The 23,201-nt window shown below is 36.9% G+C and overlaps 1 protein-coding gene across 1 annotated transcript; it reads left to right on the top strand.

Moving 5' to 3' along the window:
* Nucleotides 1-811: 811 nt before the first annotated feature.
* Nucleotides 812-18,081, top strand: LOC134817725 (zinc transporter 6-A-like). The gene is made up of 9 exons (XM_063826968.1): nucleotides 812-1,089; nucleotides 1,306-1,417; nucleotides 1,614-1,801; nucleotides 2,005-2,112; nucleotides 2,346-2,429; nucleotides 2,531-2,656; nucleotides 2,957-3,062; nucleotides 5,961-6,057; nucleotides 17,642-18,081. The coding sequence occupies exons 1-9, from the start codon at nucleotides 1,005-1,007 to the stop codon at nucleotides 17,843-17,845; spliced, it is 1,110 nt and encodes a 369-aa protein (XP_063683038.1). The 5' UTR covers nucleotides 812-1,004; the 3' UTR covers nucleotides 17,846-18,081.
* The last annotated feature ends 5,120 nt before the right edge of the window (nucleotides 18,082-23,201 follow it).

Below are 23,201 nucleotides of genomic sequence, written 5' to 3'. Positions count from 1 at the left end.
TTCATTTCATTTCATACAACCTTCTATTGGCTACCATAGAACTTTTCTATAAATTAAATTTTCAGTGGCGTAATAAAAACATGACAGCACTTTCTGTGTTATCAACCCAACATCGTTTTTAAAACGTGGAAAATCTTTTGATGATTAATCGATCTCTCCGGAGTATGTAGAGAGAGTGTTTTGTTTGGACAGTTTTTTTTTGCTTTGGGTCGTGTCTTTGTTTTGTATTGACCGTTCGATATCAAATTTGTATATCGTCCATCATTCAGAGAGTGTACTAGATAATTTGTTATATCTTATATTATTATATATTATTATTATATTTGTTATATCTAACTTAATTAATATCGACTTGATTTGTGTAATGTGCTTGTATTAAACAAAGAAAGTCGATATTAATTAAGCATATAATACAAAAGTTAAGCTCATGATTATATTAAGTAATCACAATTAAGTATTAGTTTAGTATACGCAAATAATAATTTGTCATCGTTGTTTACCGCTTTACGGTTCCGCCGGTATAAATGTAGCGATATGATATATCAGAAAGTTATTGTGCTGGACTATTATTATATAGACCAGTACACATTTTGAATGAACTGTTTTATTATACTTCATCAAATAAATCGAATTAGCTAAAATCTATAACAAAAACTTTTTTGTTTTATTTAGATTCTTATTACCACATATATAATATATATTTAGTTTGTGTTTACCTACAAAGCTACAAAGGTATCTTATATAATTGATATTTGGTTTGCTTTTCAAATAACGGGACCGATCTTTAAAATAAATTTTAACGAAACTATTCTTTTTTTAGCATGCGAGAAAGAACTCTACTCTATCAAGGAGCTACATCACAACATTACCTTAACATCTCATCTGTGGCAGAGCAATTAATTAATCAATTAAATAATTGATTACAACCGAGTAATTACTTATAACTGCAAACTAACTTACTCAAAGTTTGGTGTTATTAGAACTTCGGAGGTGTTGCTGAAGATATGGGTTTGCTAAAGGAGTTGAGATCGCTCTCCGGTGACCCTCAATCTCGGAGATGTATTTATGCCATATCTGGAACATTCTTAGGTCAGTTGAACCTGAATTTTTGAAAATGATATTTTACTTGGATTAAGGAACTAAATCCGACTTATTTTAGTTGCAGTCAAAGAGCAGTAAAATGATTTTTCGGTGGCCATTCATAATGCTAAGTTAAGTCAATGTTATATAATTATTCAGTATTCACCTATATAATAGAAAATATTTGCTTATTTTATTACATTTCTAATAACTCTAATTCTCCAGGTATACTATTCATGTTTTACTGGGTTTACTCTACAAACAGTCTAGCTTTGCGGGCCCTCACCTTTCTCACCCTATTTGACTTTGCTAATCTCGTATCCGCTCTCATCTTCAGGTAATTACTTTCTTTAATCCTATCGGCTGCAGGTAGAGTCCAATACTGGATATTTTTGATAGCTGTAATACAAATTTTTGAAAATTGATCGAAACATCAGAGGGTTGGGGCTAGGAAAGAAATTGAAACAAATTAGCGGGTTGAAGCTCAACCTGCAACATTATGTGAGGAGAATATTGAATTATTTATTGTTCAGATGGTCAGAGAAACAGGCTCCCTCCCTGACCTTCACATACGGTTACTCCAGAGTAGAGGTTCTGGCTGTGTTCTCCGCTACTCTACTCACCCAGTTCATTTCCTTCTTTATCATAAAGGAAGCTGTGCATCATCTCCTCGAGGGACTGGACTTCAGACCTGATTCCATGCTCCCGGCTACTGTGTTTGGTTTGTGAGATTTTATGCGCTGTTTTTGAGTCAAAGTTGGAAGTTATATTTATTAATGAAATAAGCACTAAACACTAAGCAAGTGTTTGAACAGATTTCAGCAAACTACGCTTTACTTAAATGGTCGCATTTTACCAATCATCACGTGTCAAAGCAAATAATATGTCCTGCCTCCCCCTACTAATCAATATACTCAATACCAGGTCTTGGACTACATTTCGGAGCTACTTTTCTGGTGAAGAACCCAGCTTACGAGCACCTAGCTCGCTCCTCTCCCAGCAACTGGGTACAGGACTCAGTCAACGATTTAGGTAACTAAACTCGGAACTTCTTGCAATTCAATCTTTTTTATTTTACGACGGAATCCGCCTTCGTGACAAGATAAAATGAATGAAGTATGGATATTGATTTAAGTTAAGTATTTTTTATGGAAAAAAACACTCGATGGTATCATTTCACCTCTCACTATTTAGAACTGGTATTTTATTAACTCCAAATGTCACGTGACTACTGATTTGCCACTTTAAGCTTGTTTTCCGATTAGGTAGCAGCTTGTTCGGGTATGTGCCTCTTCTGGCAGGATTGTTTCTGCCTGGTAAACCTCTCAACCCGTTAGCTCTTGTAACATGTAAGTTTTGTTTTGTTTTTATTTTTATTTACCGGCAAATGATCTATGATATTCATGATAGAAATGGACGCTCTAACTTTTTAACTCTCCTCCCGTTTCAGGTTTATCCTCTCTGGGGGTTGCAGCTTCATACTACCTAGTTACTTCATATGATCTGCCAGGAGCAGATCCTCTTATAGCTATCCTTATCAGCTTTATTACCATCGCTACCTTACTGCCAATGACAGGTATCTGTCTGTCTGTCTGTCTGTCGGTCTGTCTGTCTGTCTGTCTGTCTGCCTGCCTGCCTGTCTGCCTGTCTGTCTGTCTGTCTGTCTGTCTGTCTGTCTGTCTGTCTGTCTGTCTGTCTGTCTGTCTGTCTGTCTGTCTGTCTGTTTTATATATATTATGTGTACGTTAGTCGATCTATTTTGTAGTTTGAATTCTCCTAGACCTCATTCTTAAATGAATATGATAATTGAACTATTCATTATCAGAATCTCAATTATCCCATTAATTCTCTAAATCTTATAGATATTATCTGTCAGTGTATACAAGCAAAGTGCTGCTCCAGACCACCCCCGGTCACATGATATCCTCTCTTGACAAGTGCTTGAGGGAGGCTGCAACCCTTGACGGAGTACTGGAGTTCAGGTTAGAATCTTCATTTGATAACGTCACAAAATGAGGTTAAAACCACGTTATAGCCATTTTGTGTGCTGATACATACATTAAAAAACTTTAAAAAACTAATCCATAACAAAAATTGGGCTTTGAACAAAATAATCGTTAAAGGGGTCAGCTTGATCAGCTTGACTCTTCGGCAACGATTTAAATTGTATTTTCAGAGATCTGGGTGACTTGGATTTGTATTTTACGTAGGTCCAGAATTTATTAGAGATTAGAATTTAGAGTGTTGTCTTAGTGAATACTGTTTTTGTATCACAAAAGTAAAGGGTATTTGGAAATAAAACAGTTAACAGACCATACCTGTCGATCCATTGGACAGTGTCTAAACCTTAAAAATAACGATGACTAGCGTAAAACAGGGGTTACAATGGTAAAAACAACTGAGAATTAGCAGAAATTTAGTCAAAGTGAGTAACGGGCAGTGGACCCATCATACGGTGTCTCTTAAATACGCGATAATCCAGCGTCTGGGGAGTAAGACTTTACATGTTTTGTTAATTAAATATGTCAAATTTAGATGAGCAATTGGTGGCGTCAAGGATATTTTAAGTGGTAGATTTTTTCGATATAAATTGTGACAGGGTAAAGTTGTCTATCGCGCACTTGAATTATTCAGAATATCTAGCCAATAAAACCCCATGACTACCCACGTGACTTGATTCCATGCCGGTTATTCATATTGGCCCTTAGGAGGCTGAGTACTATGCTCCATATTCATGGTAACCAAGTTTTGTGCGAGCATATTTTACTCGGGAGAATTATGTTGTGCGTTAACATGGTACTAGTGATTTGTTTAACAAAGAATGCTGGAGGACAAGTATTCAATTAAATTAAATTATCCCTCTCAACAAAAGGTCTTACAGAAGTCCTTTAATACACACGGAGCCTAGAGGAAATCTCCCCCCCCCCCCCCCCCCCCCCGTTTTAATCTTTCTGATATTGTCCAATATCCAGATAGATGGGAACATGGCGGTAGTATAGTATACCTATACCTTGGTTAATAGATATCTTGGTTAATAATAACAGTCGAATAAAAATTGTGTTATAAATAGAGATTGCACTAATCACCCCACCCATATCCCAGTTTTGAAACTTCCCAACCTCGTTCAGTCTCTACAAACTTTGATTTAACTTGAATCATAAATTTAATTTGAATACACGTTACACACTCTTTAACAACTACGTAATTTATTGACAGCTCATAATGATTTTCATTTGTCATACTTTATTTTTCTAACTTCAAATTACCGTACCTGGTATCCTTTTTCTGTAGAAATGTGAACCGGTGTCCCTGATAGTGAACAGTATCTGATCTACGTCTTTGCTCCAGCTAACACGCGAATAGGCACCGCTACACGTAGAGATCGACATCAGGATGTTGACCACTTCCACTTCGTTACACTGTACCACAACTCGGACACCAGAGGTCTTGGTTAGTGTGATCCTCCATATCTCGATAGTGGCAGATGGCAGGCTTGCTGAGGAGGTTTCATAATATGACCCGCCGCAGTAGTAGAGATAGTATCTTGGAGTGGATTGGGAAATAATTGAGATTCCTCCTGCCCATTGATCGTTAGAATAGAAGAGAATGTCGAGTTTCCTCCCTAGGTTGGTGTCTGATTTTATCTCTAGTGGTGTCTCCTCCAGGTCATAGTTTATGCTACCGCCAGTTCGTACTGCTTTCCAGCCTAGGTGTTCAAATTGTCAAAGGAAATGCTATTTGACCTGAAAGTCTCAAAAATCTTTCGTGCTGATTCATATTAATATATTAACGATTTAATATTAATTAGTTTAGAATGAAAAGGCATTCTGCATTATGCAATAGTACGAAACCAGCCTACCTGTTTGGTCAAAAGCGGAGATTCCAGTTATGAAGATAGTCGTGATTAAAAGCATCATGATATATTTCGTGCACTCAAAACGTGCTTTTCAAATATTCGAGAGATATCAAAGTGATCGCAATGGCGAACGGTTGAGTTTTAAAGTGATGATGGACAAGATAATTATCCAGTTCTCGACTAATAAATCCAAATTATAAAACATAAAATCATTTAGCATATCACTAACAAAGAATTAGTCAGTCTCACAGCCTTATTTTTTACTAAAAGTGACCAGTAAATAATAGCTCTTCATTTTAGGTCAGAACTAGGCAAAGTTAGTCGTTGCTCCTTTTTTGCGCTGGATGGCGAAATAACTCCTAGATTATATCCAAAAAGGGATAATGGTCGATTAAATCGGCGAGGCACCGAAGCAAAACCAAAATTTTAGTGCGCCCCTGAAAATATTGATGCTGACGACAGAGGTCACTAGTGTCTAGCCCTTCCATTTAGCGTTTCAGAAGTTTTTAATATTATATTTTTCGCAGTTCTACAATTTGTAGTATAGTCCACTAGTACTTTATATTCCCATTTACTACAAACAGCAAATTCCTAATGATTTTTTTACGAATTGTCTAAATCTGATCTTGCCGATTCAGTCGAATAATACTTGTAGATACTAAATTACATGTCATTTGCTCGGTCATTCCATGCACACAAAAAATAAGGTTATTTTTCCCAAATTTTGTATAGATATCAAAATATATTAAATTGTTGTAGCGGTCATCATATGGACAAGCACGAAAAAAAACTCCGTATTATAACTCTTACGACAGAAGGGTATAGGTAGCTGAATTTAAGAAAATTTGAAGAAATTGGACCGTTTCCTGTGTCTTTTTACCTACAAGAATATCCCCAAACTAAAGAAATTACAATCATGAATGTGTTGTTCGTCTATCATTTATTTGGTGACATAAACATACAAATATTTTGATTTATTTCACATATCTAAGCTAGAAGATGTGAACATCACTGCTTTTTACAGGAACGAGCACTTCTGGACGTTAACTTGGGGTGTTTTAGCGGGAACCCTCGACGTAAGGGTCAGACGAGATGCCAACGAGCAGACTGTTCTAGCTGAGGTAAGATATTTAATGGAGCAAACTGTTCTAGCTGAGGTAAGATATTTAATGGAGCAAACTGTTCTAGCTGAGGTAAGATATTTAGAGCATACTGTTCTAGCTGAGGTAAAATATTCAATGGAGCAAACTGTTCTAGCTGAGGTAAGATATTTAATAGAGCAGACTGTTCTAGCTGAGGTAAGATATTTAATGGAGCAAACTGTTCTAGCTGAGTTAAGATATTTAATGGAGCAGACTGTTCTAGCTGAGGTAAGATATTTAATGGAGCAAACTGTTCTAGCTGAGGTAAGATATTTAATGGAGCAGACTGTTCTAGCTGAGGTAAGATATTTAATGGAATGTTGCGGTGGTAATAGAGCAAACTGTTCTAGCTGAGGTAAGATATTCAATGGAGCAGACTGTTCTAGCTGAGGTAAGATATTCAATGGAGCAAACTGTTCTAGCGGGGGGGGGGGGGGGCCAATGGCATAAATGGAGAAAATGGAGAATTACTCATAGGTTTTTCCATTTTCTCCATAGAAATAGTCTCCATTTTATGCCATTTTATGCCATTTTATGCCATTGAAAACCTGAAAAATCTAGAATTTCGAGAAAAATTATTTTAAAAAAAGATATTTTCGGCCAAAAATGAACAGGTTATCATGAAACATGGAGAAAAGTGGTTTTCAGAAAAACTTTGAAAAATGTTAACTTAGAAAATGTTCGGTCCGAGTCATTTTCGATACGTACCTCCCGTATCGAGAGCTCCCGATTCCGAGCTCGTGTTTCAAAGGGGAGGCCTGCCTTCCGAGATCGCATTACCTCGAGTCCAAAATTGTGTATCGAGGGGAAGGTGTGAACTTCGAAAAACCGAAAAAATATTTTCGGCAAATAATGAACAGGGTAGCATGAAACGTGGAGAAAAGCGGTTTTCAGAAAAAATTTGAAAAATTTTGACCGAAAAAATATTTTCGGCTTATAATGAACAAGGTAGCATGAAACGTGGAGAAAAGTGTTTTTCGGAAAAACTTTGAAAAATTTTGACTTAAAAATTAACCCTCCTATTATGAGCTTTCATAAGCTTGTTACGCCCCTAGTAAGCGTCAATAAACATGTTAGGATGTCCAATTTAGGTGTTAAATGAAATTTCGAAGACAAAATTCATGGCATAAAATGGAGAAAATGGAGAATTACTCATGGGTTTTTCCATTTTCTCCATAGAAAAAGTCTCCATTTTATGCCATTTTATGCCATTGGCCCCCCCCCCCCCCCCCCCGTTCTAGCTGAGGTAAGATATTTAATGGAGCAGACTGTTCTAGCTGAGGTAAGATATTTAGAGCATACTGTTCTAGCTGAGGTAAAATATTCAATGGAGCAAACTGTTCTAGCTGAGGTAAGATATTTAATGTTGCAAACTGTTCAAGCTGAGGTAAGATATTTAATGGAGCAGACTGTTCTAGCTGAGGTGAGATATTTAATGGAGCAAACTGTTCTAGCTGAGGTAAGATATTTAATGGAGCAAACTGTTCTAGCTGAGGTAAGATATTCAATGGAGCAAACTGTTCTAGCTGAGGTAAGATATTTAATGGAGCAGACTGTTCTAGCTGAGGTAAGATATTTAATGGAGCAAACTGTTCTAGCTGAGGTAAGATATTTAGAGCATACTGTTCTAGCTGAGGTAAAATATTTAATGGAGCAAACTGTTCTAGCTGAGGTAAGATATTTAATGGAGCAGACTGTTCTAGCTGAGGTGAGATATTTAATGGAGCAGACTGTTCTAGCTGAGGTACGATATTTAATGGAGCAGACTGTTCTAGCTGAGGTACGATATTTAATGGAGCAAACTGTTCTAGCTGAGGTAAGATATTTAATGGAGCAGACTGTTCTAGCTGAGGTACGATATTTAATGGAGCAAACTGTTCTAGCTGAGGTGAGATATTTAATGGAGCAAACTGTTCTAGCTGAGGTAAGATATTTAATGGAGCAGACTGTTCTAGCTGAGGTACGATATTTAATGGAGCAAACTGTTCTAGCTGAGGTAAGATATTTAATGGAGCAGACTGTTCTAGCTGAGGTACGATATTTAATGGAGCAAACTGTTCTAGCTGAGGTGAGATATTTAATGGAGCAAACTGTTCTAGCTGAGGTAAGATATTTAATGGAGCAAACTGTTCTAGCTGAGGTACGATATTTAATGGAGCAAACTGTTCTAGCTGAGGTGAGATATTTAATGGAGCAGACTGTTCTAGCTGAGGTACGATATTTAATGGAGCATACTGTTCTAGCTGAGGTAAGATATTTAATGGAGCAAACTGTTCTAGCTGAGGTGAGATATTTAATGGAGCAAACTGTTCTAGCTGAGGTAAGATATTCAATGGAGCAAACTGTTCTAGCTGAGGTAAGATATTTAATGGAGCAGACTGTTCTAGCTGAGGTAAGATATTTAATGGAGCAGACTGTTCTAGCTGAGGTACGATATTTAATGGAGCAAACTGTTCTAGCTGAGGTAAGATATTTAATGGAGCAGACTGTTCTAGCTGAGGTACGATATTTAATGGAGCAGACTGTTCTAGCTGAGGTAAGATATTCAATGGAGCAGACTGTTCTAGCTGAGGTAAGATATTCAATGGAGCAAACTGTTCTAGCGGGGGGGGGGGGCCAATGGCATAAATGGAGAAAATGGAGAATTACTCATAGGTTTTTCCATTTTCTCCATAGAAATAGTCTCCATTTTATGCCATTTTATGCCATTTTATGCCATTGAAAACCTGAAAAATCTAGAATTTCGAGAAAAATTATTTAAAAAAAAGATATTTTCGGCCAAAAATGAACAGGGTATCATGAAACATGGAGAAAAGTGGTTTTCAGAAAAACTTTGAAAAATGTTAACTTAGAAAATGTTCGGTCCGAGTCATTTTCGATACGTACCTCCCGTATCGAGAGCTCCCGATTCCGAGCTCGTGTTTCAAAGGGGAGGTCTGCCTTCCGAGATCGCATTACCTCGAGTCCAAAATTGTGTATCGAGGGGAAGGTGTGAACTTCGAAAAACCGAACAAATATTTTCGGCAAATAATGAACAGGGTAGCATGAAACGTGGAGAAAAGCGGTTTTCAGAAAAAATTTGAAAAATTTTGACCGAAAAAATATTTTCGGCTTATAATGAACAAGGTAGCATGAAACGTGGAGAAAAGTGTTTTTCGGAAAAACTTTGAAAAATTTTGACTTAAAAAATTAACCCTCCTATTATGAGCTTTCATAAGCTTGTTACGCCCCTAGTAAGCGTCAATAAACATGTTAGGATGTCCAATTTAGGTGTTAAATGAAATTTCGAAGACAAAATTCATGGCATAAAATGGAGAAAATGGAGAATTACTCATGGGTTTTTTCCATTTTCTCCATAGAAAAAGTCTCCATTTTATGCCATTTTTATGCCATTGGCCCCCCCCCCCCCCCCCCCCCCCCCCCCGTTCTAGCTGAGGTAAGATATTTAATGGAGCAGACTGTTCTAGCTGAGGTAAGATATTTAGAGCATACTGTTCTAGCTGAGGTAAAATATTCAATGGAGCAAACTGTTCTAGCTGAGGTAAGATATTTAATGTTGCAAACTGTTCTAGCTGAGGTAAGATATTTAATGGAGCAGACTGTTCTAGCTGAGGTGAGATATTTAATGGAGCAAACTGTTCTAGCTGAGGTAAGATATTTAATGGAGCAAACTGTTCTAGCTGAGGTAAGATATTCAATGGAGCAAACTGTTCTAGCTGAGGTAAGATATTTAATGGAGCAGACTGTTCTAGCTGAGGTAAGATATTTAATGGAGCAAACTGTTCTAGCTGAGGTAAGATATTTAGAGCATACTGTTCTAGCTGAGGTAAAATATTTAATGGAGCAAACTGTTCTAGCTGAGGTAAGATATTTAATGGAGCAGACTGTTCTAGCTGAGGTGAGATATTTAATGGAGCAGACTGTTCTAGCTGAGGTACGATATTTAATGGAGCAGACTGTTCTAGCTGAGGTACGATATTTAATGGAGCAAACTGTTCTAGCTGAGGTAAGATATTTAATGGAGCAGACTGTTCTAGCTGAGGTACGATATTTAATGGAGCAAACTGTTCTAGCTGAGGTGAGATATTTAATGGAGCAAACTGTTCTAGCTGAGGTAAGATATTTAATGGAGCAGACTGTTCTAGCTGAGGTACGATATTTAATGGAGCAAACTGTTCTAGCTGAGGTAAGATATTTAATGGAGCAGACTGTTCTAGCTGAGGTACGATATTTAATGGAGCAAACTGTTCTAGCTGAGGTGAGATATTTAATGGAGCAAACTGTTCTAGCTGAGGTAAGATATTTAATGGAGCAAACTGTTCTAGCTGAGGTACGATATTTAATGGAGCAAACTGTTCTAGCTGAGGTGAGATATTTAATGGAGCAGACTGTTCTAGCTGAGGTACGATATTTAATGGAGCATACTGTTCTAGCTGAGGTAAGATATTTAATGGAGCAAACTGTTCTAGCTGAGGTGAGATATTTAATGGAGCAAACTGTTCTAGCTGAGGTAAGATATTCAATGGAGCAAACTGTTCTAGCTGAGGTAAGATATTTAATGGAGCAGACTGTTCTAGCTGAGGTAAGATATTTAATGGAGCAGACTGTTCTAGCTGAGGTACGATATTTAATGGAGCAAACTGTTCTAGCTGAGGTAAGATATTTAATGGAGCAGACTGTTCTAGCTGAGGTACGATATTTAATGGAGCAGACTGTTCTAGCTGAGGTACGATATTTAATGGAGCAAACTGTTCTAGCTGAGGTAAGATATTTAATGGAGCAGACTGTTCTAGCTGAGGTACGATATTTAATGGAGCAGACTGTTCTAGCTGAGGTAAGATATTTAATGGAGCAAACTGTTCTAGCTGAGGTAAGATATTTAATGGAGCAGACTGTTCTAGCTGAGGTAAGATATTTAATGGAGCAAACTGTTCTAGCTGAGGTAATATATTTAATGGAGCAGACTGTTCTAGCTGAGGTAAGATATTTAATGGAATGTTGCGGTGGTAATAGAGCAAACTGTTCTAGCTGAGGTAAGATATTCAATGGAGCAGACTGTTCTAGCTGAGGTAAGATATTCAATGGAGCAAACTGTTCTAGCGGGGGGGGGGGGGGGCCAATGGCATAAATGGAGAAAATGGAGAATTACTCATAGGTTTTTCCATTTTCTCCATAGAAATAGTCTCCATTTTATGCCATTTTATGCCATTTTATGCCATTGAAAACCTGAAAAATCTAGAATTTCGAGAAAAATTATTTTAAAAAAAGATATTTTCGGCCAAAAATGAACAGGGTATCATGAAACATGGAGAAAAGTGGTTTTCAGAAAAACTTTGAAAAATGTTAACTTAGAAAATGTTCGGTCCGAGTCATTTTCGATACGTACCTCCCGTATCGAGAGCTCCCGATTCCGAGCTCGTGTTTCAAAGGGGAGGTCTGCCTTCCGAGATCGCATTACCTCGAGTCCAAAATTGTGTATCGAGGGGAAGTTGTGAACTTCGAAAAACCGAACAAATATTTTCGGCAAATAATGAACAGGGTAGCATGAAACGTGGAGAAAAGTGTTTTTCGGAAAAACTTTGAAAAATTTTGACTTAAAAAATTAACCCTCCTATTATGAGCTTTCATAAGCTTGTTACGCCCCTAGTAAGGCGTCAATAAACATGTTAGGATGTCCAATTTAGGTGTTAAATGAAATTTCGAAGACAAAATTCATGGCATAAAATGGAGAAAATGGAGAATTACTCATGGGTTTTTCCATTTTCTCCATAGAAAAAGTCTCCATTTTATGCCATTTTATGCCATTGGCCCCCCCCCCCCCCCCCCCCCCCCCCGTTCTAGCTGAGGTAAGATATTTAATGGAGCAGACTGTTCTAGCTGAGGTAAGATATTTAGAGCATACTGTTCTAGCTGAGGTAAAATATTCAATGGAGCAAACTGTTCTAGCTGAGGTAAGATATTTAATGTTGCAAACTGTTCTAGCTGAGGTAAGATATTTAATGGAGCAGACTGTTCTAGCTGAGGTGAGATATTTAATGGAGCAAACTGTTCTAGCTGAGGTAAGATATTTAATGGAGCAAACTGTTCTAGCTGAGGTAAGATATTCAATGGAGCAAACTGTTCTAGCTGAGGTAAGATATTTAATGGAGCAGACTGTTCTAGCTGAGGTAAGATATTTAATGGAGCAAACTGTTCTAGCTGAGGTAAGATATTTAGAGCATACTGTTCTAGCTGAGGTAAATATTTAATGGAGCAAACTGTTCTAGCTGAGGTAAGATATTTAATGGAGCAGACTGTTCTAGCTGAGGTGAGATATTTAATGGAGCAAACTGTTCTAGCTGAGGTACGATATTTAATGGAGCAGACTGTTCTAGCTGAGGTACGATATTTAATGGAGCAGACTGTTCTAGCTGAGGTACGATATTTAATGGAGCAAACTGTTCTAGCTGAGGTAAGATATTTAATGGAGCAGACTGTTCTAGCTGAGGTACGATATTTAATGGAGCAGACTGTTCTAGCTGAGGTACGATATTTAATGGAGCAGACTGTTCTAGCTGAGGTACGATATTTAATGGAGCAGACTGTTCTAGCTGAGGTACGATATTTAATGGAGCAGACTGTTCTAGCTGAGGTACGATATTTAATGGAGCAGACTGTTCTAGCTGAGGTACGATATTTAATGGAGCAAACTGTTCTAGCTGAGGTAAGATATTTAATGGAGCAGACTGTTCTAGCTGAGGTACGATATTTAATGGAGCAAACTGTTCTAGCTGAGGTGAGATATTTAATGGAGCAAACTGTTCTAGCTGAGGTAAGATATTTAATGGAGCAGACTGTTCTAGCTGAGGTACGATATTTAATGGAGCAAACTGTTCTAGCTGAGGTAAGATATTTAATGGAGCAGACTGTTCTAGCTGAGGTACGATATTTAATGGAGCAAACTGTTCTAGCTGAGGTGAGATATTTAATGGAGCAAACTGTTCTAGCTGAGGTAAGATATTTAATGGAGCAAACTGTTCTAGCTGAGGTACGATATTTAATGGAGCATACTGTTCTAGCTGAGGTAAGATATTTAATGGAGCAAACTGTTCTAGCTGAGGTAAGATATTTAATGGAGCAAACTGTTCTAGCTGAGGTGAGATATTTAATGGAGCAGACTGTTCTAGCTGAGGTACGATATTTAATGGAGCATACTGTTCTAGCTGAGGTAAGATATTTAATGGAGCAAACTGTTCTAGCTGAGGTGAGATATTTAATGGAGCAAACTGTTCTAGCTGAGGTAAGATATTCAATGGAGCAAACTGTTCTAGCTGAGGTAAGATATTTAATGGAGCAGACTGTTCTAGCTGAGGTAAGATATTTAATGGAGCAGACTGTTCTAGCTGAGGTACGATATTTAATGGAGCAAACTGTTCTAGCTGAGGTAAGATATTTAATGGAGCAGACTGTTCTAGCTGAGGTACGATATTTAATGGAGCAGACTGTTCTAGCTGAGGTACGATATTTAATGGAGCAAACTGTTCTAGCTGAGGTAAGATATTTAATGGAGCAGACTGTTCTAGCTGAGGTACGATATTTAATGGAGCAAACTGTTCTAGCTGAGGTGAGATATTTAATGGAGCAAACTGTTCTAGCTGAGGTAAGATATTTAATGGAGCAAACTGTTCTAGCTGAGGTACGATATTTAATGGAGCAAACTGTTCTAGCTGAGGTGAGATATTTAATGGAGCAGACTGTTCTAGCTGAGGTACGATATTTAATGGAGCATACTGTTCTAGCTGAGGTAAGATATTTAATAGAGCAAACTGTTCTAGCTGAGGTGAGATATTTAATGGAGCAAACTGTTCTAGCTGAGGTAAGATATTCAATGGAGCAAACTGTTCTAGCTGAGGTAAGATATTTAATGGAGCAGACTGTTCTAGCTGAGGTAAGATATTTAATGGAGCAAACTGTTCTAGCTGAGGTAAGATATTTAGAGCATACTGTTCTAGCTGAGGTAAAATATTTAATGGAGCAGACTGTTCTAGCTGAGGTGAGATATTTAATGGAGCAAACTGTTCTAGCTGAGGTAAGATATTTAGAGCATACTGTTCTAGCTGAGGTAAAATATTTAATGGAGCAGACTGTTCTAGCTGAGGTGAGATATTTAATGGAGCAAACTGTTCTAGCTGAGGTAAGATATTTAATGGAGCAAACTGTTCTAGCTGAGGTACGATATTTAATGGAGCAAACTGTTCTAGCTGAGGTGAGATATTTAGAGCATACTGTTCTAGCTGATGTAAGATATTTAATGGAGCAAACTGTTCTAGCTGAGGTAAGATATTCAATGGAGCAAACTGTTCTAGCTGAGGTAAGATATTTAATGGAGCAAACTGTTCTAGCTGAGGTACGATATTTAATGGAGCAAACTGTTCTAGCTGAGGTAAGATATTTAATGGAGCAAACTGTTCTAGCTGAGGTAAGATATTTAATGGAGCAAACTGTTCTAGCTGAGGTACGATATTTAATGGAGCAAACTGTTCTAGCTGAGGTAAGATATTTAATGGAGCAAACTGTTCTAGCTGAGGTGAGATATTTAATGGAGCAAACTGTTCTAGCTGAGGTAAGATATTCAATGGAGCAAACTGTTCTAGCTGAGGTAAGATATTTAATGGAGCAGACTGTTCTAGCTGAGGTAAGATATTTAATGGAGCAAACTGTTCTAGCTGAGGTAAGATATTTAGAGCATACTGTTCTAGCTGAGGTAAAATATTTAATGGAGCAAACTGTTCTAGCTGAGGTGAGATATTTAATGGAGCAGACTGTTCTAGCTGAGGTACGATATTTAATGGAGCATACTGTTCTAGCTGAGGTAAGATATTTAATAGAGCAAACTGTTCTAGCTGAGGTGAGATATTTAATGGAGCAAACTGTTCTAGCTGAGGTAAGATATTCAATGGAGCAAACTGTTCTAGCTGAGGTAAGATATTTAATGGAGCAGACTGTTCTAGCTGAGGTAAGATATTTAATGGAGCAAACTGTTCTAGCTGAGGTAAGATATTTAGAGCATACTGTTCTAGCTGAGGTAAAATATTTAATGGAGCAGACTGTTCTAGCTGAGGTGAGATATTTAATGGAGCAAACTGTTCTAGCTGAGGTAAGATATTTAGAGCATACTGTTCTAGCTGAGGTAAAATATTTAATGGAGCAGACTGTTCTAGCTGAGGTGAGATATTTAATGGAGCAAACTGTTCTAGCTGAGGTAAGATATTTAATGGAGCAAACTGTTCTAGCTGAGGTACGATATTTAATGGAGCAAACTGTTCTAGCTGAGGTGAGATATTTAGAGCATACTGTTCTAGCTGATGTAAGATATTTAATGGAGCAAACTGTTCTAGCTGAGGTAAGATATTCAATGGAGCAAACTGTTCTAGCTGAGGTAAGATATTTAATGGAGCAAACTGTTCTAGCTGAGGTACGATATTTAATGGAGCAAACTGTTCTAGCTGAGGTAAGATATTTAATGGAGCAAACTGTTCTAGCTGAGGTAAGATATTTAATGGAGCAAACTGTTCTAGCTGAGGTACGATATTTAATGGAGCAAACTGTTCTAGCTGAGGTAAGATATTTAATGGAGCAAACTGTTCTAGCTGAGGTGAGATATTTAATGGAGCAAACTGTTCTAGCTGAGGTAAGATATTCAATGGAGCAAACTGTTCTAGCTGAGGTAAGATATTTAATGGAGCAGACTGTTCTAGCTGAGGTAAGATATTTAATGGAGCAAACTGTTCTAGCTGAGGTAAGATATTTAGAGCATACTGTTCTAGCTGAGGTAAAATATTTAATGGAGCAGACTGTTCTAGCTGAGGTGAGATATTTAATGGAGCAAACTGTTCTAGCTGAGGTAAGATATTTAGAGCATACTGTTCTAGCTGAGGTAAAATATTTAATGGAGCAAACTGTTCTAGCTGAGGTGAGATATTTAATGGAGCAAACTGTTCTAGCTGAGGTAAGATATTTAATGGAGCAGACTGTTCTAGCTGAGGTGAGATATTTAATGGAGCAAACTGTTCTAGCTGAGGTGAGATATTTAGAGCATACTGTTCTAGCTGATGTAAGATATTTAATGGAGCATACTGTTCTAGCTGAGGTAAGATATTTAATGGAGCAAACTGTTCTAGCTGAGGTGAGATATTTAATGGAGCAAACTGTTCTAGCTGAGGTAAGATATTTAATGGAGCAAACTGTTCTAGCTGAGGTGAGATATTTAATGGAGCAGACTGTTCTAGCTGAGGTAAGATATTTAATGGAGCAAACTGTTCTAGCTGAGGTGAGATATTTAGAGCATACTGTTCTAGCTGATGTAAGATATTTAATGGAGCAAACTGTTCTAGCTGAGGTGAGATATTTAATGGAGCAGACTGTTCTAGCTGAGGTGAGATATTTAATGGAGCAAACTGTTCTAGCTGAGGTAAGATATTTAATGGAGCAGACTGTTCTAGCTGAGGTGAGATATTTAATGGAGCAAACTGTTCTAGCTGAGGTACGATATTTAATGGAGCATACTGTTCTAGCTGAGGTAAGATATTTAATGGAGCAAACTGTTCTAGCTGAGGTGAGATATTTAATGGAGCAAACTGTTCTAGCTGAGGTAAGATATTTAATGGAGCAAACTGTTCTAGCTGAGGTGAGATATTTAATGGAGCAGACTGTTCTAGCTGAGGTGAGATATTTAATGGAGCAAACTGTTCTAGCTGAGGTGAGATATTTAATGGAGCAGACTGTTCTAGCTGAGGTAAGATATTTAATGGAGCAAACTGTTCTAGCTGAGGTGAGATATTCAATGGAGCAAACTGTTCTAGCTGAGGTGAGATATTCAATGGAGCAAACTGTTCTAGCTGAGGTAAGATATTTAATGGAGCAGACTGTTCTAGCTGAGGTAAGATATTTAATGGAGCAGACTGTTCTAGCTGAGGTAAGATATTTAATGGAGCAGACTGTTCTAGCTGAGGTAAAATATTCAATGGAGCAAACTGTTCTAGCTGAGGTAAGATATTTAATGGAGCAGACTGTTCTAGCTGAGGTAAGATATTTAATGGAGCAGACTGTTCTAGCTGAGGTAAGATATTCAATGGAGCAGACTGTTCTAGCTGAGGTAAGATATCTATAGCAGACTGTTCTAGCTGAGGTAAGATATTTAATGGAATGTTGCGGTGGTAATAGAGCAAACTGTTCTATGTTCTAGCTGAGGTAAGATATTTAATGGAGCAGACTGTTCTAGCTGAGGTAAGATATTTAATGGAGCAGACTGTTCTAGCTGAGGTACGATATTTAATGGAGCAGACTGTTCTAGCTGAGGTAAGATATCTATAGCAGACTGTTCTAGCTGAGGTAAGATATTTAATGGAATGTTGCGGTGGTAATAGACATAATTTTAAGCTCATTCGTGTGACCTTTCAAAAAAATTCCGGAGAAAACTTCGAAGTATAATTGTTTTATCCACTTTTTCGACATGATAATTGACATCCTTAGTGGAAGTTGGAACATACTGAGAATACTACACTGACGTTGTACTATATTACAGGTAACACACAGGCTGTCTCAACACGTTACACTTCTCAACGTTCAAGTGATAAAAGAAGAGACCGCCGCCTTGTTCAACAACATAGCTCATACTCCCTTGATGACGTCATCACGACCAACTGTGACGTCAGCATCGGCTACCCATGGCTTCAGACCTGCTACTAAACTTAACGCTTCTGGCTTCAGAAATGAGAGGACGCTTTAGTTAGAAACCAATATGTGTTTATTTTAATTTAAAGTATGTGATTTTTTGGGAGAAACGTGACGAAGCATGATTTCTGTATCATTTGGGTATTTTAGATCAGAATAAGCGGATTTCTTAATCATCGCTTTATTAGAGAATGTTGATAGAATTAATAACTAAGATTATTATCCTGTCAACTGTGATGTAAGATTTTCTGTGAGAGTGTGAGCGCTGGTTCGCACTGAAATAATAACAAAGACAGTTTCAGTTAGTATAAATTTCTGGTCGCACAAATTTAAAAAACGTGACGGATGTTACTCGTCTAAATTTCTCCGAATTAGCGCGCGCCGCTTTCTTCTCGAAGTGTTGGCACGTGCTACGAAGTAGCGCGCGCCGGGCCAGACCATTACGCGCTCACTAAATCGCTCGCCCAAACTTTTTTCATTTAACTGTTAATACGTATTTTCGCATTGGATAAATTGCAAAATTGGTTTTGTCAGGAGTGCTGCGCTGGTTCTATATCCTCAGTAGTTTGCTTCAAGCTTAGTTAACGTCTAGCCTTAATAACACCTTATTCAGTTATTCTATACTTCATATTTGACTACACTATTTACTCGATTAAAAGTCTGTGATTCATGATCAAAGGTATAGCATGCTAATTTCGAGTGATTAAAACTTAAAGTTCATCGCCAATGGTCAATTTGTGCTTTCGTTAACAATTTCAGGTTTACTGCCGAGTTTTTGTTGGGTTGACCATTTTGTGGAAATCTACCGGATCAGGATGTCTCCATCCATTCGTGTCCCACTAAAGCTTCATCAAAAACAAGGTACATATACGTACACTTAGAAAACCTTCACCATTCAACTCTACTCCAGCTTCTATCAATCACGATTTTTCACTATCGCTGTTTCATACATCTTTCAGCAGTGCAACTTCATTATAAGCAGCTGTTTCTGGTTTCGATTGTTAATCATATTTTTGAGGTTTGAAGTGTCGTTTTTTCCATGAATTTGCTGGTATGTAAAATTAGGTGGCTTACGTAATAATATCGATTGACAGCAATATAAATAATGTAAATGTTAGTGAACACTCAAATTATTTGTTGTCATTCCTTATTTATGGTTGTTCTTGTCTCAGTGATTTTATGTAGTCGCAATTTATTTAAGCTGACTATCAAAACCTTCCCCGCAGCTTGTTTTAACATAATATCATTTGAAAGCATAATTGGACAGTGGTCTCCCAAAGAGAGTGCTCCTTAAAATACCCAAACTCAGATGCCTAACATCACTGCACCAGCAATATGAGTTATCATGTAGAAAGGAAACCAATCTCACTGCTCAATTCCCATTATATTAAAAGATTTTATATTTAGATCTTCTAAAATCTGGAGCACGTCATAGCACCAAAACTCAAGCTTCTTGACTACTCCTATAAAGATAGCCTCGCTCAAAGATAAAACATCCGATAACTCGCTACAATTACAAATAATATACTACAAACAATGTATATGGACACGTTCATTTGAGTTTGAGGATATTGGTAAACAAAAATGATAGCGTTTTCGACGATAGTGGCTTAATTTTGACATATATTAACCTAGCACGTTCAGAAGTTCTGAACATTATAGCCACGTAACCCATACTCCCATATGCACTGCTCAGATAGAAAATCTATTGTTGTTAGGCACTATAATGGTTCAAATGTCACATTTTGTGTGACTTAGTTAACTGCAGTTGTCTAACTATCATTCCTTGGTCTGAAATATAGTAGATTAGATCAATCTAACAATTATGATACAACATTGGTTAAAGGGCACGGATCAATGAAACAAGAAATTCAATGAAACAAGAAATTTAATTTTAGCACATTTTTACAGAATAAAAAGATGTAAAACAATTCATAATTGGTGTATGACTTTTTGTCCTTGACTGCTAGTTTGGTTTTGGAAGGACAGGTAACTAACGGGGCAAGGAATGCGCGTGCCTGGAAGCTTTTGCACACACCGAAACGCTAGTTCAGTTAAGTTTATAGAGACAAGGCTCAGATTAGGACTAGAAGAAAAATTGTAAGCAGACATTAGGGGTTCTGTTTATACTTTTATAGTTGTTATTATAGGTTACAGTCTTGTTGTGACAAAAAGTCTACACTAAAACATTCTTTAGTTTATATTGTGTAGTTCAAGGATATAAAATGCAGCTTCAAGCTTTCAAGGTGGATATTGGAGAGCTGGCGAAAGATTATGGCCTTTGTATCAATGGTTATAATAAGCTATAAGGACACGTTTTTTTTTAAGTGTGGTGAGTTGCTGATTTCACCTTTTTCAAAGTAGAGTGCACAAAATGAGGAAAAAGTCGCAATGCTTTTTAAAGTGCAACCATACATTTGTACATAGGATGAAGTGAAAATATTCAGCAGTTGTGATTTGAAAAAACGAAGTGCCAGGCTCAAGCAGAATATGACTTATGAGCAATTAAACTGAGTGCCAAAAATCAGCAAACCATTTTAACCTCCAATTGACTAATTCCATTGATTTCGCCATATTTTGCTCAAATATTGTTCACATAACACTAGTAGATTGGAGTGAGTAACTGTTTTCAGCATTTTAGTCATTATTAGCAATTCCAGTAAGTGACAGAATCCATCAAAAAGTCATTTTTATATCTGAATACGACTGCTCTATTGATGGTTCTTGTCAAAATATTAAAAAGATCAAGGCGTGACTGTGCTATTTTCTGGATAAGATAATGTTTGGTTGTGTCTTTAAACTTATTCTTACATGTCTATGTGCGAGCCATCAGCAAAAAGTCACACATGTATCAGCTTGAAATTTATCTTTTTTTAATTGATGAAATAAGTATCGAAATTTCAGTTCTCTTTTTCAGTCACCTTATTGACTTTTAGATTGAAGGTGCCATTAATCAGTTAAAAGAAGGCTTGAACTCTGTACTGCTTACACTCAATTATGTCCCGAGTGCCCAAATTCAGCATATCAGTCATATAGATAAATGATGTAAAAAGACAAAAATTGGCTATTTCTTGATCCATGGGTGCACTAGTGTTACTGTTAGTTTAAGCATTTATTTCGAACAGTAATGTGTTCATAAAGGGGTCAAAAACAGATTAAAATATTAGAGTGCCACTAATCAGCTGTAGTGACTGTTGCAACCAACGTGGGAATTACCAACTATTGTAAGTCAATATCAGCATTATCAATCACCTTAAAGCACCGAATTATTTATGGTGCAGATACGAATCTTAGTGTAGTTATATCCTGAAAATTGAAACAGCATATGTGTCCTGAAAATCAGTAAAAAGTGACTTATTTGACAGAAATAGTCATTCTTACTGCTAAATGGCACTCTTTTTAGTTCAGAATATTGTTTGAGGGAGCGGTGTGCCTTTTTTGTTTAATGTGGTACAATTTTGTTGCACTGTGTGCCATTATTCAGCTTAAAATGACTTCTTTTTCTAGGCATATACCAATGGTAAATCACATAAAATTTGTGCTTTGTAAGCAGTGTTGTGATAACCTGCTATAACTGACTTAAAACTGGCACAATGAACTTCAAACATCAATAGTATGTACCAAATTTCCATGATGAACATGATATTGTTGTCAGAAATCTACTTTATCGTGCCAATAATCAGCAAAAAGTCATTTCTATGAAGATTTTAAGCTAAAAATATTATTTATAAAGTGACTTTTTGCTGAATTAGAACACACAATATCGTTAGATTTTGTAAAGAATCATCTTGCTTATGCTGTCAGACATCAATTGTATAGTGCCAATATTCAGCAAAGAGTCATTTCTTTTGAATTTTTAATCGTAATGAATTTGACCTAAAAATGACTTTTTACTGAAAACTGACACACTCTTAATTTGATTTTCGAACAGAATGCTGTTGAGCAGACTTAATTTCGACAGTATGAATGAAAAACGTTCTAATTTGTTGCTGTCTAGCTACTGCAATGTAAAAAAACTCGATTGTAATTTTGTAAGAGAATTTTTACTGAATACAGGCACACAATAGGTTTTTCTTAGTTTACATTATTACAGACCAACTTTTCTTGAAAGTTGTTACAGTTCATTCACAAGCTGATCAAAAGTATGGGCCTTGTACAACCCCTTCAACCAAACTAGAAATTTTACCAAACAAATGACTTTTTGCTTATTTTGAGCACAGTTCAAGTATTCCTACCAAAATCCAAATATTCTTTGAATAATTCTGAGACATAATCTGAATTTTGAACAGAAAAGTCGCAAAATTCAGGTTTTTATGGTAGTTTCAAACATTATAGTCAAAAAATGCTGAAAACTGGCACGGCCTTGGTACTATATTATGACACATTAACTAACCGAAGGATTTTCCTTACAGGGGCAGTTAAGATTTAAGGCATTTCTGTGCTACACTTTTTAGTTACTAGTCATTTCACTTTCACTGTCAAAAGTGTCATGGCACTCAAAGTCATTTTCACCACACTTAAAAAAAAAGGTGTCCATAAATATCTTAAACCATACAGTGCTAATTAAGATTTCTTTAAACTTCATTCTCAAATTAGATTTTAAAAATTCAAAAGTAAATATACAATAATTTTATTAAAACTTTCTCACACCTCACACATACTTTACTCACAGGACAAGACTTGGAAAACAGTAGCCTAGGGTAATTTTAATTGAGATGTGTGTGACCAGCCAGTTATAATGTTTGGGAAATAAGATTTGCGCAGTCAAAATCTTTGACAGTCCAATCAAGCAGGGCGTGATTATGTTGATTCGTTAATAGCGCACGTTTTAGCTTACCTCGCAAGCACATTACATTAGTAGTAAAGTCAGTCATTCTGAATTTTGGGGTTAAATGTTAAAAATTTTGGTTGATCTAGTATTGTGATTGTCAGGTGGGTCTGCCTGACAGATTAGAAGGCAGGGTTTCCTCGAGGAACATGTGTAACCCTCATGTATTCTGGGTAAAATTATCTTTATCCCGGTTGTTGCGACAAGTAAAAATGCTCTTATTAGGGAAAGGAGATTACTCGACGTTTCAATGTAACTACATCGTATTCATGATCTCAAATTATTTGTTATATAGTAGTGTTGAAAGTATTAAAACTCATGTAAGGATATTGGAGCCCGGAATTTCATTATCTTATAGAGCTCGAGGTAACTGTGCCCTGTGGTATGTATAGAGATTTTGTATAGCTAGAATATTATTATGCTTAAATATCGGTTTGGTGTGCTCTTTTATGAAAACTTTTTGGTCAAGTTTCTGGTGTCCTATAGGCCTAGTACGTGCACAAGTCTTAAACTTATCAAGGTATGCCAGCCTGTCACCAAATAGTACTCTGAGACAGTACTTCTGAGCAGTAAATAATGAACT

The sequence above is a fragment of the Bolinopsis microptera genome, chromosome 7, assembly GCF_026151205.1.
Source record: "Bolinopsis microptera isolate Bmic1 chromosome 7, MBARI_Bmic_1.0, whole genome shotgun sequence".
In the NCBI taxonomy this organism is placed as follows: domain Eukaryota; kingdom Metazoa; phylum Ctenophora; class Tentaculata; order Lobata; family Bolinopsidae; genus Bolinopsis; species Bolinopsis microptera.
Note: the sequence above shows the minus strand (reverse complement) of the source record. Positions and strands in the feature narration are given on the sequence as shown.

Excerpts from the sequence above, each read along its gene's own strand:
- LOC134817725 (XM_063826968.1), top strand. The coding sequence starts at position 1,005 with ATGGGTTTGCTAAAGGAGTTGAGATCGCTCTCCGGTGACCCTCAATCT. Across the intron at positions 1,090-1,305 it reads CATATCTGGAACATTCTTAG|GTATACTATTCATGTTTTAC; the intron begins GTCAGTTGAACC and ends CTAATTCTCCAG. Across the intron at positions 3,063-5,960 it reads GACGGAGTACTGGAGTTCAG|GAACGAGCACTTCTGGACGT; the intron begins GTTAGAATCTTC and ends TGCTTTTTACAG.